General features: G+C 40.4%; 1 protein-coding gene across 8 annotated transcripts in view; it reads right to left on the bottom strand.

The window, feature by feature from the left end:
• The window catches only part of PTPRM (protein tyrosine phosphatase receptor type M), a 665,244-nt gene that overhangs the window by 190,313 nt on the left and 457,943 nt on the right, over positions 1-16,988 (bottom strand). For 4 of the 8 annotated variants that reach the window (XM_066579568.1, XM_066579571.1, XM_066579566.1 and 1 more), the window contains one exon: positions 14,481-14,510. The exons of the other annotated variants lie outside the window; for them this stretch is intronic. In XM_066579568.1, the coding sequence (XP_066435665.1) occupies positions 14,481-14,510 (30 nt within the window). The remainder of the gene's footprint in view (positions 1-14,480; positions 14,511-16,988) is intronic. 8 annotated transcript variants of the gene reach the window in all.

A 16,988-nucleotide genomic window follows, 5' to 3' on the forward strand; every position in this document is an offset into this window, starting at 1 on the left:
GATACCATTCCCATACTGAGGGAAGGTGGTGGTAAGGACTGGAAAACTGCTTGAGATTGAAGGGAAGAGGTCTTGTAAATACATGACAATTCTTAAGAAAAACTTGTTTCAGGCTTTCTTCCCACAAGCGTATATCAGCCGCCGTTTTCACGGCCAGCCGATATACGCTGGTTGGGAGAGCTAAAACTGGTGAACGGGCGCACAAATCAAGCGTCTGTGTGCCTGTTCAGACGGCATGGGTTCCGGTGCATATACGCCGAGACTACCATGCCGTCGCCCCTTTTCCCTCCCTCCCCATCGCAGGCTCACCTGTCCTCTCCTCCCCGCTCGTTCTATGCAATGGGAGGGGGTGGGACAGGGGCAGAGTTAAGTACCGTATCATCCCGCCTCTTCCCATTAATGGCTATGGACAAGGGATGGGAGCTTAGCTCCGCCCGCGTCCCACCCCTTGTCCACAGCCAGCAATGGGAGGAGGTGGGACGGGACAACACTTAGCTCCGCCCCCACGCTCCCATTGCACAGAGCCAGCGGTGAGGAGAGGACAGGTGAACCTGCGATGTGAAAACGGACGGCTGATATACGCTCGTGGGAAAGAAGCCTGAGTCTGCTAGAGATTTGAGATTAGAACAGAGGTTCACGTTTCAGCAGGACAATAAACTTAAATATACTGCTAAAACTACATTGGAGGGTAAATATTTAAATGCCTTGGATTGGCTTAGTGAAAGCCCAGACCTCAATCTAATTGAGAATCCATGGCATTACTTGAAGACTGCTGTAAACCAATGTAACTTATTTACATGAAGGAGCTGGAGCAGATTTGCCTGGAAAGATGGACAAAAATCCCAGTATCTAGATGTGCTAGACTAATAGAGACATACCCTTAGAGACTTGCATTTGTAACTGTAACAAAAGGTAGCTCCACAGAGTATTGTCTATCAAAGGGTGAATACTTATGCACATTAAAGTTCTCCCTTTTTGTCTTAATTATTGTTTGTCACAGCAAAAAATATTTTGCACCTTCAAAGTGGTAGGCATGTTGTGTAAATCAAATGGTGCAAACCCCACAAAATAGTTTTCGATTCCAGGTTTTAATGCAACAAAACAGGAAAAACATGAAGGATAAAAATAAATATTGGTATAGCGCCAACTTATTCTCCAGTGCTTTCAGGTAATTATTATTTATTACCCCCCACCAAGCTGGGTTATCATTTTATGACCTTGGAAGGATGAGTCAACCTTGAGCCGGCTACCTGAGTCACGCGGGGATTGAACTTGCAACCTTCTGGTTGTAGGTGAGAGCTTACACTCTCCGCCACATGATGGGGGGGATTAATACTATTAAGGTTGTTATGGCTTCCTTCATACAGTCTTTTTCTGATATTCTTAGGGTGAACAAAATGCCATAAAAGTCACATGCTTTACTGGCTTTTTTTGTCATTTTATCCTTAGTTTTTTTCCTACAGAAAAAAGTAGGAAAAAATGCCAGACCCAAAGCATGCTGGAAGTTGCAAAATGATGTCCCTCAAAAAATTTTGTCTCCCAAATAAATGCAGTGAGAGAAAAAAACACCAAAAAAACAGTGTTTATAATTTTATAAAATTTACTATTGACCTATAAGAAACATCTGAAAGCAGACTTTTTTTTGTGTCCAAATGCTAAAAAAGTTGCATTTTTGCAAAAAAGACTATGTGAAACCAATTTACATGTGATTGTTTGCCCAATTTGCACTAATTAAATTTCTGTACAATTATAAAAGCAACTCACCTAGACAAAAATATTGTATAGGCAGGAATATTGTCAAGAAGAAGACAGATAGTACGGACCAATCACGCTAATGAAAAAAAATATTGTGGTTACTAATTCACAGCGATACAAAGATTGCCTCGCTTCCAACCAAAGCAGAATAACGGCTTGTCACTGAAACAAATGTGCAATTCTCTTTACAATTAATTTGATACTTGTTCTTTCAAATAACTACTTCTAGATTTAATTAAAACTTTAATTCATCAGGCAAAGAAAGGAAATATTATCATAGTTAATGGATTCTTCCCTAAGAATAAGGAAGCAGTAAGCTGTATGTATCATGACTTCAAATATAATGTATACGTGTGCTGTGACGTTAAGTTACATATGGATTTATATGAATGGGATTTGTCATTTACAAGGATTGTCTCATTGGATAATTAATGTCAAATACTATATAAGTATAGGTTTCCTAAATCGTGTCTTGCTACAGCTTTAAAAACATTCACTAATAATATATTTAGCTACGTCTAGGCAAGGCAAAATCCCCTGGTGCCATTGCCTTCCCCAGTCATAATTTTACCGACCTCGGAAGGATGGAGGGCTGAGTCAACCTTGAGCCAGCTACCTGAACCAAGATGGAATCCGGAACCTTCAGGTTGTGAGTGAGAGCTTAGGATTGCATTCTGCTGCCCTAACACTCTGCACCACATGGGGCTCCACATCTAGCTATTGTCTAAACAAAATCTGCCTTAAGGCCCATTTACATGGAACGATTATCACTCAAAATTCATTTAAACGACCAAAAAGGAGCAATAATCATTACATGTAAATACAGGCATTGTGCAATTTTCATCTGAACGATGATTTGAAGGTGAACTTAAAATCCATCATTTAACCACAGAAAGATTAAGTGTCTCTCAATAGACCGCATGCTGTGTTCTCCATGGGAGCTGGGAGATTACATTGCGACCTGCCAGCAGTACTGACGAGAACAATGCATGGGAGTAATCACACATTGAGCTCTGCAAACAGCTCCTGTTGGCCCTTTTACATGCAAATGAAGATGATAAAGTGTTAATGGGCATTACTGGCTATTAACACTTTATGCAGAAGATTGCTAAAACTTTCAATCTCTCAATTGTTTGAAAGTTTATCTTTGTGTGTAAATGGGCCTTCACTCTCCACAAATCAGTAATCCATTCTTAATAACATTATTCATTTACATACATTTTAGAATATAAATTGCAGATAAACAGGAATTGGGTAATACAGATGACCAACAAAATATAAATGACTTCCAGTATAATATAGGGCATCTTATTTATGGTTTCCCAACTAGTAACTGTTTGGTTATATAGTCCATGGCGTAACTTGAAAATCTCTAAGAGGGTCCCCTCCCCTCTATGTGCCTAGTATGATACAGGTATCTTCATTCTTCTGTAACAAAGGGGTCTCTGTGATCCCCCAGGAACTAGGACCTGGGTGTGACACCTACCACTAAATCCACTGAAGCTACAAATGTGTCTACAACAAGATTCATTCTAAAATCATCATTTGGCATGTTACATAGACATCTTAGAAGACTACAAGAGTCAGAGTTGGTACCCAGATGTTTTAGGAATAAATAAGGGTTGCAGCTCTGACCCTTAGCAATGTCAGCTTTCGACATGCCAAAATATAATTTTCAGTGAAAGGACCTATATTGGTTATACGCTAAATGTGTCTTAGGGTCACATTAGCTGGGCAGTGGCCAAAACAGTGCCCATTTTGACCTCCAATTAGTTGGTATAGGTAAGTGTACAGAAAAAAACACACACACTTTAAACATAAGCTTTTTGGTTTGCTTTTTTTTACAATGGACCCCTATGGTGATAAATGCTACTGTATGGCATCTATTGGAGGCATCCATTTAACCCAATAAAGCAGTTATCATTGTGTTACTATCAGTCGATGAACTACATGGCTCCACATTTAAAACTTTTTTTCCAATAGTTTGAACTCTCTCAAGAAGTAATGTATACCGTACAGTTATTATATACAATAATGTTATTTTCAGCCAGGCCATTTTCCATGACAGTGATTAATGCTGCCCTCTTAGCAATTGATGTATTTTTATCTAACAGTTTATTAAGGGGAAATGAAATTTCATTCCAGAACTCAGGAAAATGAATCAATTCTTAATCAGCTACTGGGCTATTATAACGGCTCTGATATAACGAGTAACGGTTCAGGAGTGTGTTGGTTGCTATTCTTTTATTTTGGAGGACCATCTATTAAATCAACCAATGTAGGATTGATTAAAACATAACTTTTCATCGGTAAAATTAATTAAGGGGTAATTGAGAGTTGTACCGAATACACAAAATAGAGCCACCCCCTTTTGAACCGAAATTTACAAATTTGAATTGTTAATAAAAGGGTGTATTCAGTTATGAAATGTTTTGCCTAGATTTTAAGCTCATGTGCATAAAGCATTTTTTTGGCTTCTGTTTATTGTGGACATCAAGAAAAGCTCTCAATGTATACGTGAAAATGGAGGCTGTGCTGGGTGCATTAAAAGTGGCATCCGTTACCCATAGGCTACAATGACACGTTTAACAGATGCATCATGAAAATCTCTTGACCTATACATGTAATGGATACCTGTGACGGATGCCATGCAATGGTATTTGTCATTCACAGGCTACCATATTAAAAAAAATCCTATGCTACATGGGAAATTATTTTCTACTGGACTCTGATAGAATACACCATGGTTTTCCACATACGATAATGTACACCGACAGACGGAAGCCAAAATAATACTCTTTAGGACTCCTGGCTAACAAACCCCGAAGGTCATGTCTACCGTGTAAGTTGGAAGCATTCCTGGGATACATTTACTTAGTTTTTTCTTATATTTTCCAGAATTGAAGTTAGAAGTTCATTTCTTCCCCATTCCGGTGTAAATTTAGTGCGCTGACATGAAAGTTACAGAATTATACCCTCTTAGGCAACATGTTTGATAGCAGAAAGGATCTAAACTGCTGTCTGTTCCCAAAGGCAATAAACAGTATTTAAAAAGCTATCCATATAACTGGAGAAAAATATTTGAACTACTGTAACAAAAAACATACTGTAGCATCCAAAATAGGATGAAACAAATGTATGTATCGAGTTGCACATTACTGTGGCTTGTACTACAAAAGCAAATATTCACACAATGTGCCACAGCCTTCGGCAAGTGCCAAGAAGTATGCCAGCATTAAATATATGTATTTTGAAATGCATTACTGCTATATTTACTATGTACATAAATTTGACGTTGTTAGTGGACATTTTGAACAGGGTCCATCTGCCGACGACAAGGCAACCTCTTCAGATGGGACCTACAGTAAAAGACATATCTCTCTTTGGGCCTTCAAAATAAATACAGGGCAAGTATGAGGTCTTTTTAGAGCACTATGACATTGCATGACATAGACATTAAATAGTCAGAAGGGTTGCTGATCCAGGGATCTTCGATTGCCGGACATGAAGTCAGAAAGGAACCTTCTCTGAAGAGTGTTGAGCCAGGGATTATTCTGACTGCCATTATGGAGTCGGGAAGGAATTTTTTCCCCCAGAGTGGGGTAAATTGGCTTCTGACTCGTCGCTTTTTTTGCCTTCCTCTGGATCAACATGGGGGGATGGAAACAGGCTGAACTAGATGGACATTTGTCTTTTTTCAGCCTAGCATACTATGCTACTATGTTTATGCCCTCAACTATTGTGCTCCACATTTGAAGACAGAAGAAAAAAAAAGCCAAAGGATTGTACATTACCGACTAAAGAATGAATGTAGGCAGATGCCGTCTTGAGACAGATTACTAGTAATCTTTGATTCAGGGTCAGTAGAATGCAGTTCACTTTAGGCATCTTTAGACACAGGGGATTAAGGATTTAAATGTTAAATTAAAATAGAGTTACTAAGACAGGCTAATACAATGTTAAAGCCAAGAGTCCTTTGTCAAGTCTTTTTAATAACATAGTTCAGACAAATATGGGTAAATGTCAGACAAGACAGGATGAATTCCATCACACTAGAAGAGTTTGTCCGGCAATACTTCCATCTACAGCTACAACGTCTAACACAGGAAAATAGCCCTTACCAAGTAAGCTCCCTGATCATAGTCCAATCATGAGCAGGGATAATAGGGATTGGTGGGCTATTATAAGTCACATTAGACTCAAATTGAAAACAAAAGAAAGAAGAGGAATATATCTAATGGATTATGGGATTCTGGTAAGGAGAAAAGGAAAATGTAATCTACGTGTATAAATTCATAACTAGTCCTTATAAATAGCATGCATCTATATATACACAACGTACACACACCAGCCGTAATATTAAAACCACCTGCTTAATATCGTGCAGTTTATCTGTTGTGAAAAACTGTGGTTTCTGAAAAAGGACTACCCCTCTATTAACCCCTTCAGTGGCAGGTTTACTATTACCATGTCATACCTTACAGAGCAGGTTTTTTAAATGAGTCAACAATGCAATTAAAACTTCAGAAGATTTCAGATGACAGCTCATTGATCATTGAACATTTCAGCACGACAGCTGTCCACGAAAATCTTCCGGTATTTAACTGCATGGTCAGTGCAGCAAGCCCTGGAGATTTTCCGGGCATGCCACTAAAGGGGTTGATTCGGACAACCTTTTCAAAAAGTAGGTAGCATTATCATTTTAGTTTTCATTAAAGGGGTTTTTTAGTTAATTTTTTTTTTGCTTTTTATCCAGAAAAAATGGCCTTGTGAGCTCCAATACCAGACACATCCAACGTACAACTGGTGCTGTTCTTGAATAAAATGCTGACTTTTTTTGTAGTCTATTAATGCCACTTATGTATGCAATCAAAGAACGTTCAGAGTTGCTCATTACTTCACTTGTTTCCAAAGATATTGGGGGACACTCATAAAGCCTTTTATGTCAGTTTCTGGTGTAAAAAAGTTGCAAATACTTGCACAAGTGGGGATTTTTTGCACCATCCTCACCACTTTTGTAAAAAGCAATGGGGTTTGTTGAGAGTGTGCAAGGCCACCTTGGACTGACAAATTTATGTATAAATTGTAACATAAATGTATGCCAAGTTGGACCTGGTGTACATTTCTTTGTAGGCGCACAATGGTGCCGAAATGCACCTAAAATATGAAGAGCCTTGCACCTCTTCATGTATTAGGCGTATCATGCCCTGGGGAAAAAATATATATATTAAGACCAGTATATGCAATGCTGGTCTTAACAGATTTCCCCCATTGACTCTGTGGCCTCTGGTTTTGGAACCATCTAAACCTTGCGCCCAAACTTATATTTCAAGAAGTTAGACACGGGTTACGGTTGTCTTTTGACCTAATGCTACAGCGTGTCAGAAATGTATTGCGCATTTATTAGGACAGTCTAGTCTTAATTTCAAACCTGGACTTGCTTATGAAGCAGCCTGATATTCATTTCTCACAGTAAACACCTTTGTCTGGCAGACCACTAGGACATGGTTCAATATTTCATTAAATTGCACTGAAAGAGCATAACTCAATCTATTAAAAAACTGCAGTCTAAGAAATCTAAATTATGGAGCAAGCACTATTTGTATTATACAATATTGTGAACCTAATGAAAACTTTTCATTTCTTTTGCAGCTGTGAAAATCGGAATTAAAAAGCATATCTTTTCAATAATCAGGCACACAAAGAACATACCAATAGGTGTTGAAAAGCACTACAAATCTCAAACACAAGAACATAATACAGTTTTCTCTGATTGATTTTGCATAATGTGTTATTGTTGTTCTGTGAAACATAACACTAGAACTGGAAGAAAATCTAGGACTTTATTTAAAAGGAAAATTCCACATTTTTACAGAATATTAAAAACTTTTAACATTGTAAATCTGCAAGTGTTTTCTCAGGAATGGAGAACGAGAGTCTACACTTTTCTAGAACCACTGACAGTTTATCAAAGGGCTGCATTAGATACTACAGCTCAGTTGCATTCACCATGCCCAACTTTGGTGCTAATTCTGGGGAAATAAAGGTATGGGCCTTTTTTCAGTCCGTTGGGTGTTTTCAGACGTACTAGAATATTTCGCAACTCACAGTGGAATATTCTGCTACATGGAAAAGTCTGCAACAATGTCTAACATGCAAATCTTGATATGAATTAGAAAAAAACTAAATTCCACATCAAAATCCACATTAGACACACAGATTTTAGTGTATATTTCTGCAGCAGAATATTCTGGTACATTTTAACCCTTTCCAATCCACTGTCTGACGTCTTCCTACATTCTGATTGAAGCTTGTACAGCTCCAATGTCAGAAGACGTCCGACAGGGTATTCTTACCGTCTATTGCCAGCCATTCCGCTGTTGGAGCCTCTCTGGTGCACATACTCTGGCTTTAGCCAGCAGATGGCACCGTTGTATAACAGCAAAAACCCTGAATCCAAAATTGGATTGGAAAGGTTTATAGCACCCTTATAAAAACGCTAAAAGTAGCTTAAACGTGTATGTGCAAAGTTCTGGTTCAATCATATAAACTTCACAGGGTTTACATTCAAACATATGTACCAATAGGGAAATATAAGCTCCGCCTGACTGTTGCATTTAGGGTGCCCTTTTTCCTACTAGAGAAGTGAGGAAATATTCCGATCTGGTGGACTAGTGAAGTGGTGTCCTGTATGTAGACATACTGTAGGTACTTTAGTAGGTATAGCGTATTTAAGCTTCTGCTGGAGTCAGGCTTTTAGCCACAAACATTAATTTCTATGCATTTTTCACAAAACATAATGCTTTGACATGAAATTGCATAGAGACGCCTCTAAATATAAAGTTCTCGGTGGTATTTTCATGATGTGCAAGGTGTGTACTTTTAGAAAATGTATGAACGGTATGTTTTTTACATTTTATAATTCAGACTTGATTTCTTTAAAATGTGAAAAAGGTCTTGGAACCTCCAGCAGTGAAAGGTTACATTTTATAAATTACTAGCGTACCCGTCGCGCGTTGCTGCAAAGACAGACATACATACATACTTCGTTTTTATATATCTAGATGACGGCAGCAGCGACCACTGAGGTTTTGTAGGCCGCTGCTTCCCCCTTCCAGGCTGAATAAAATAGGCGTTGTGTGAGAGAATCGCTGGCGGGGGAGCGGAGGCATGACTGCTGGGAGAATCGTTGGGGGGAGGGGGGCATGGTGACTGCCAAGAAAATCTCTGTGGGGGAAGGGGGGCATGATGACTGCCAGGAGAACCGCTGGGGGGGAGCCATTATGACTGCTGGGGGAACCACTTGGGGGGAGGGGGGCATTATTATTGCTGGCGGACAGCTGGGGGTGGCATTGTGACTGCTGGTGGACCACTGGGGGGGGGTATTATGACTGCTGGGGGAACCGCTGGGGGGGGGGAGCGGGCATTATTACTGCTGGGGGACCGCTGGGGTATGTCACTCTTATTACTAATGGGGGGAGTGTCACTATTATTACTGCTGTGGGATGTCACTATTATCGCTGGGGTGAAGGTGTCACTATTACCGCTGGGGTATGTGTACATGTGGCAGAAATGGGCAGGGCTCTTTCAGAATAGACCGGGTGCAGATTTTGACTGCTTTTTAGATGCGGAAATGCTGCAGAATTTTCCACAGAAATCTCCGCTGAGGACATTCTGCAGTATTTCCGCGTCCAAAAAGCAGTCAGAATCTGCACCCGGTCTAATCTGAAACAGCCTTGTCCTTTTTAGAACGACGGGGGTAAAATCATACGTTGTGATAAGCCCCGCCCCCTGACGTGTTGGCACTTTGCGATACATAAGTGGGTTTTGGGTTGTAGTTTGGGCACTCGGTCCCTAAAAGGTTCGCCATCACTGGCCGAGTACATGTTTGCCCACTTCCAACTCCAATGGAGACTGACTGTAAATGGCTGGCATGCTCTAGTATTTATGGTTTCAAGCTGTACGTGTCATTGCATACAGTCTATCTATCTATCTATCTATCAGGGTTATTGCATACAGTCTATCTATCTATCTATCTATCTATCTATCTATCTATGACATCAGGAAATGAGAGAATTAGATTTTGTAGGCCGCTGCTTCCCCCTTGCGGGCTGAATAAAATAGCCGTTGGGTGGAACATACAATTTATCCGGCTGCTGTGGCTTCTTAGGAAGATATCCTAGTACTTGTTTACCCACTTCCAACTCCAATGGTAATTGGCTGGCGTGCTCTAGTGGTTCCAAGCTGTACGTGTCATAATAGAGCCTTAATGACATCACAATGCAGCTTTATAGAACATGTTGGGGCATGTTCAAGGGCGTCCGATGTTGATGACATCAGTGATGACATCACAATAGCAGGTGGCTTACTTATTCGATCTACGTGGGGGGGGGCGTAACTTTCGACGACGCTCGCGCGCCATTTATCGTAGGATATTTGTACTATGCCTATAATCTTCCCAGGAGTGTACTTAACAACTTCCCAAAGTTTCATGGCGATCGGATGAATGGTGTAGTAGCGCATAAAGGACAAACAGACACGCACGCACGCACGCAGACACGCACGCAGACAGACATACATTCAATTTTATATATATAGATTTAACTCCCATAAAAAGCTGAGTAATTTTATACATACATTTAATTGCTTATTTAATACTAATCCTGAGTTCATTCTGCTTTATAATCCAGAGCTGTATTCACAATTCTCCTGGACATTATTAATAAAACTATTGCAGTCAGATACATCCTTAACTGCTGAGCTATTGTAATACAATGGGGCAGTTACTTGATTCTAAGCTAACATTAAAGGGGTTATCCAGGCAGATATTATTTTTTGCCAAAACTCGTTCAGCCTTTTCTAGCAACATAATAGAAGACCTACTCTCCTTCTTTACTTCCCCGCCATTCTGCTGCTGCTTGTTTCCTGCCTGTCTTAACTTCTGGGAGGAGAGTAATGATGATATGACCCCAAGTCATGTGACCACTGTAGCTAATCACTGGTTGAAGGGAGCCATGATTGGCTGTAGTGGTCACATGGCCCTAATGTCAATGACCTCATCCACTGGCTCCCTTCACCTGGTGAAGTGAACACGAGCAGGGACTGAGAACCAATAGAACAGCAGCTATGGTGAAGCGAGGAAAGCAAGTATGTCTTCTGCTAAGTTACTAGAGCAGGCTGAGCCAGTTTTGGCTGATGAGTGTGTGCTCAGATAACGCCTTTAAATAGTGGGAGAGTTCCGCTTTGAATCCAGCAGGAATATGCCTGCAGGTCTGAACTATAATAAAGGATGGAACTCAGAATCCGTACAGTCTAAGTAATGTAACTGCATTTGGAAAGCTGATCTGCCTTTAATGTTAGGCAAACATGTGCTTTAAATCAAGCAAGCATGTCAGATGAAGATGTGCCGGTCATCTATATCATGGACAAATAAAGGTATTAACATTGGCAGTTTTATAGGTAGCCCATATTCCCGGTCCTCATACGGTTACCTGGCTTGATTTCTTTCCAACCAGATAAAATAATAATGTCTCCCTGGTCTAATTTCTCCATAGTGGCTGGCATTTTTATATGTTATCTGATGATCTATGACGAAATTGTTTTACCAGAGTGCATGTATCTTATGAAAAGCTTTTCAGGATTCTGAACAGTTTCTGTAAGATTATGTGTGCTTCCTTTGTGCAGACATACTTTATGTGTGTCATGAGTCCTCTCACTCCATTAAGCACTGAACATTAGTTGGTAATATAAGTGCTTTGTCGCTGCAGAGATATTTGTACAGAAATCTATAAGCTGGAATTCCAGCTCCTTTCTAACAGAGTACATAATTCAGAAGCATAATTCTCCTCTTACATAATGATGGCCGTTCACGGCGAGCAGGTGAAATGCGTGTCTGAGTGATTTATTCTGGACTCAAGTCACATTCTGAGATGTAGAAATAATCTGCACATATTTCAATCAAAAAAGGTTATGACTTGATCTTCTATACGAATAACTTACACACCACCAAGGGGAGAACCAAAGAAGCTCTGATAAAGTTTATTGATCCAAAGAATAGTATGGTAGAGAGGTGGTGGGAGAGATCAACGCTTAAGGTAAAGAAGAAAATGTATACCGGCTGTGATATATTATTTGGAGAACAAAATTAAGTAGTCATGAGACTTTCTTCTAAGGTTTAAAAAAAAAAAAAAAAAAATTATATATATATATATATTTTTTTTTTTTTGAGAAACCTGGAAATAAGAGATAAGTAAACCAAACTTAAATAACCCGAATTTAGGTCAAAGTTTGCTAAAAATTTAGTTTGGCGAGAAGCCGAATCTCAGTCAGTTATTTTCTGCTGAACCAGAAGTTTCCAAAAACTTCTAAAACTAGTGGTGGTAAACTTTGCAATTACCTACAAATAATATTGGTGGAGAGAATAAACCAGAGAAGAAAAGAGTAATTGGGAAAAGTAGGGGAGGTGAAAACTATCAAAAAAAATAAATAATAATTTGAAGAAGGAAGTAAGGGTAGACTAGCTCGATTCATACAGGATACACCTGCAGAGACCTCCATCTCCATGATTTAATCCACTTTGGGAATTCATAAGGGTAAAGATGGGGCAGAGGTGGATTTTCAAAGGGCTGGGATGCGTGACTGAGTGGGGTTAATCAGATGTGGTTAGAGAAGGATAATTCTGCTCAGTAGGTGCCGGGTAGGCAAGGGCTCGATTTGATCCGGTACTGTTTTGGTTTAACTTTCCTATGCAACTGTGTTAGATAAAAACCTGACCAAATGTCAGCTGGAACATATTCCTGGCTGCATGATTTGGAGAAGACACATGTCCTTTGACCTCAGCAAAGGCAATCCCAAGCTAATCCTGCCACAATACATATGTACATAGTGTGGAGCAAGGGAGGTGGTGCCTGATGCAATCAGGTAATATCCACCATACAACATAGAGAAAGACGGAAGCCTTTATAGATATTTACCGCTAGCTACTTGTAAAGCAGTTGGACATGTTCGAAATGTAGAAACATGGCTTGCGTTGGGATGGCACATACGTTTTTTTTAATTGCTTCATTTCGTATGTAGTTTTATATAATTACAATTAACTTTTCTTTAATATAACCAAATAGTAATATTTAATAATTACAGATAAGTCATGAGTGTGAACTGTGCTCTTTAGATATGAACTGAAATGTTTCTTATTGTAGTGGAATGGGCTCAAAAAGACTGCAAAACATCTAAAGGGTTAAGACCGTATTCCCAAACATCACTCTTGATCAGAGTTTCTAAAATGCAATTTGTAGAGCTTATAAAACAGAGTTCATCTGCTTGAGCAACAAGACAGTACAGTACATGGGCGAGAATTCTGCTTGTATTTATTGTGTGGAACAAATGGGCTTATGTAATTTGCAGTTGGTAATTAGTTTTTTTTAGCCATATAACCTAAATACTCACATTTCGCTTTAAAATGAACAATTCTGCGAACATCACATTTATCTACTCTATAAAAGCACCATATCTATGGCAGAGAGGAATGATACCATCTACAGTACAGGTATGTGCTTTCATAGAATCAGCATTACAGCCATTTTTCCACCTGCAGCACAGCTCTTCCCCAAACTGAAGATTTGACACTGCCCCAGTGCAGTCACTTCTAACCTCATGGATGGTGCCCCCTTAGAATTAGCCACCTCAACAATCCATTCTCAAGGTCTTTGGAGGCTGACCACAAACAAAATACTTGTAGTTCCGCTGACACTTATCTCCATGAATGCCAGGCTTGGCTGAGTGTGCGTGAGTTCTCGATAGGGAAGAGAAAAGGCCACCCACTGCCAGACAGCTTTGGCAGTGGCTTGTCTCCCCAAGAACAAAAAATATTGGCAAATTGAAATCCAATAGCCCAATACTAATATCCCTAGACACCTACTAACAGGGGAGGGTTGGGGGTCTCTTTACACATTAGACAGTCAGTCAATCCCGCCCAAATCAGCGGGTTCGTTCAATGCACCGATAATCTAATGTGTCAGCTTAAAGGGAACCTGTCACTGGATTCATGCTGCCCGAACCACAGATAGCAGGAACCCAGGACAGGTATGCTCATCGTTCCCATGTAGGTTTTATTCTGTAACACTGTGGGTTTCAGAATAAACACACTTTGAAGTTTGACTTCGAATGGAGGTCCGAGTCCTCAGTAGATCTCATGCTGGCCTCTCCCCGCCCACAGCAGGTGGAGTGACAGCTCTCTACCCCTCGGAGCTCCGTTTCTAATCAAATTCAAAGTGTGTTTATTCTGAAATGCCACAGCATTTCAGGACAACCCATACATGAGGACAGTGGGCACACCTTTCCTGAGTTCATGCTGCCATGGTTCAGGCAGCATGACCCTGGTGCCAAGTTCCCTTTAACTTGAATGGGTTTCCAGTGGTAGACATTTATGGTACCTCAATCAGGCATGTGATAAAACCCAGGTCAAGGAGAGTGCAGCAGCTAGGAACATATAGGGTACAAGAGGAAAACTAGCAACCAATCACAAAATGCTGGACATGTCTCTATGCCAACATATCTGATTATTTCTTTTGTCAATGATTTCAACCATATAGCAAGTGATGTTACATGGGTGGAAATGAATGTTATAATACTGAGCTGACGTGGACTGTATTACGGACATTCAATATTCATGCATGAATAAACATGGCAGAAAGCATGGTACTACTTATGCACAAAAATTTACTTACAGGTAATATGTGTAGGAGTTATAGCTTCTTCTGCCATGATGAAGCAAGGATATAGGCAGTGGTAGAAAAGATGAAATGGAAGGAAAGAAAAGCCAGATATTAATGTATGAAAAATCTGGATGAACGAGAACAGATTAGATGACATGAATGAGATTCCAGAAGCAAATTACATCACAGACACAGCATGCAACACGTCACAGCCAATGGCTGAGCAGATTACCATAGAGTCACTATACAAATACTAAGGCTTCATATGTTCATCACATTGTGTGCCCTGAAGGACCAGGTTACATTGGCTTATTATAGGCACAAGAGCCCACTTTTCAAATTCCTCTTATATTTGCTTCTAACTATACAAATACCAAATTCAAAGAAATTAGATATTGCTTCATTAGTGATGTTATAATACAAAACTGATAGTAGATACTAGGATTGCTATGGGGGTATCAGAGAAAATACTGTGAAAAAAGTGTCTGCGTAGAGCAGGGGCCCCAAACTATCAGGGGAGAACATGTCACCAGTTTTTGTGACTAAACCCACAACATCATACTGTAGGACTTGTAAACAGAATCCCACTTTTATAGCCTTGACCACTATATGCTAATCACATACCTGGAGTCACCAGCCGCTGTTGAAGCTTTCCCAAGTCATGGAGTCAGAGCCGTTATCACACCCAGTCTTGATTGACTGAATAGATTGACATCCCCCTTAATGTATGACATCAGTGCTAGCAGCAGAATAGAGAATGTGCAGGATTTCAGCACTATTAGCCCCGGCATCCAATGTCCAGTGGGAAGTCAATCAAGGAGGACACAATGTGATAACTGTTTTGACTCCATGACTCAGAAAGGCTTCAAGTATATAGTCCACAAGTGGAATGAGACTAGCAGCACTCACTTGAAAACACCAATCATATGGTGGAGCGGATGATTTTTCTGAGGACGCCAGCCTAATAGGATCAGGCCCAAATCCAACAAGTAGTATCCGAATATAGAGAGAGGCAGCGTACACTGCTGTGTTATAAGCACAGCAGTGTTATAAGCCCCCGTGTGACTGAGGCCTCACTTCTCTGCTGAGGCAAAGAGATATACAGAAGAATCACAAATGTATGCTGAGTGCTGGCTCCCCTGCACACACTGACTGAAAAGTTACAGCTTTAAATTCAGTATTCCAGACCCTACTTCAACCAGCTATAGCTCTGGTTATGTAAGGGCTAACAACATGCTTTTGGTGTCAATATGGATGACCCAGTATTTTCTGTGTGTTTATACACATTAACGATTTTTCTTTAGGACCACAGTCGCATGCAGTTTTCACGTAAGCAAAAATTACAAGTGCTGTGAGGTGATGCATTTTCCTGCAAAACGCATTGCAATCATGGGTAAAAATCGCATGTTTATGATCAAATCAGTCGGAGTTTCTCGGACCAATATCACGTCCTCTCGTGTACATATGCAGAGGTACAATTCGCTAAAGAGCCTTCAGCTGTTTGCCTCCTAGAACAGACTGACATAAGTCTCCAAAATGTGAAACTGAGCACTGGAGGGAGAGAAAAGCCTGGGGGTCCACGGTGAGCTTGGCTAGTCAGTGGAAAAATCACCTTTATGGGCTAGCTGCTCTGGTACAAAGATGTGTAGTGTGGCTGATTTACAATATACAGTTTATTTACAGGGTTTTTTCAAGCAAAAACTATTGATGACCTGTCCTGAGGATCAGGATCTCCGGCGATCAGCTGATTACTCGGCCTACTGTCAGTGTAGTTGGCCAGACGTAGTCATCGGAGTCGAGATCAGAAGTGCCTTAACTGCACTCTCATTAAAATCAATGAGAGTTGAACCCTCCTAATAAACTTCTGCATCTGACCCTGGTGTCAGAAGTGGAAGTGTAATAGCTGGCTCCAGCTCATATTGATTTCCATGAGAGTGATGCCAGCTAAGGCACTTCCACTCCTTACTTTGATGACTTCATCCAGCCTGCTGCACTGACAGCAGGTTAGGTGATCAGGTGATTGCTAGGGATCCCGAGCAGCGGGTCCCCGGCGATTAACTATTGATGACCTATTCAGGGAAGACCATCAATACTTTTTGCCCCGAAAACCCCTTTAATAATTCAAACACAAATATTGTGGGGATAGTGTATTGCATTTAATTCTTTGCTTGCAGCAATAAGAGTTTCTGTCAACAATTTGTGGTGTGTAATCAGTTTTACTTTATGATGTATTACCTTCTGGACATTCAGTTACATTACGTTGAGTTTTTGCCGCCATTTGTGCAATTCCTCCATAACAATCACCTTGAAGTGCATGAGTCTAAAGGTCCATTTACACGGAGCGATGATCGCTCAAAAATTGCTAAAAAGCAATCGTTTGAGCGATCATCGTTGCGTCTAAATGCTCGGCCATTTTGCACTTTTCGTGCACTGCTAGCTGATCGTTAAATTCAGGTCAACCTAAAAATCATCCTGCGGTCTTATCAGGACCACAGGTTTAGTTCTCCGCGGGTAGTGCTG

The sequence above is a fragment of the Eleutherodactylus coqui genome, chromosome 9 (assembly GCF_035609145.1).
Source record: "Eleutherodactylus coqui strain aEleCoq1 chromosome 9, aEleCoq1.hap1, whole genome shotgun sequence".
Classification (NCBI taxonomy): Eukaryota; Metazoa; Chordata; class Amphibia; order Anura; family Eleutherodactylidae; genus Eleutherodactylus; species Eleutherodactylus coqui.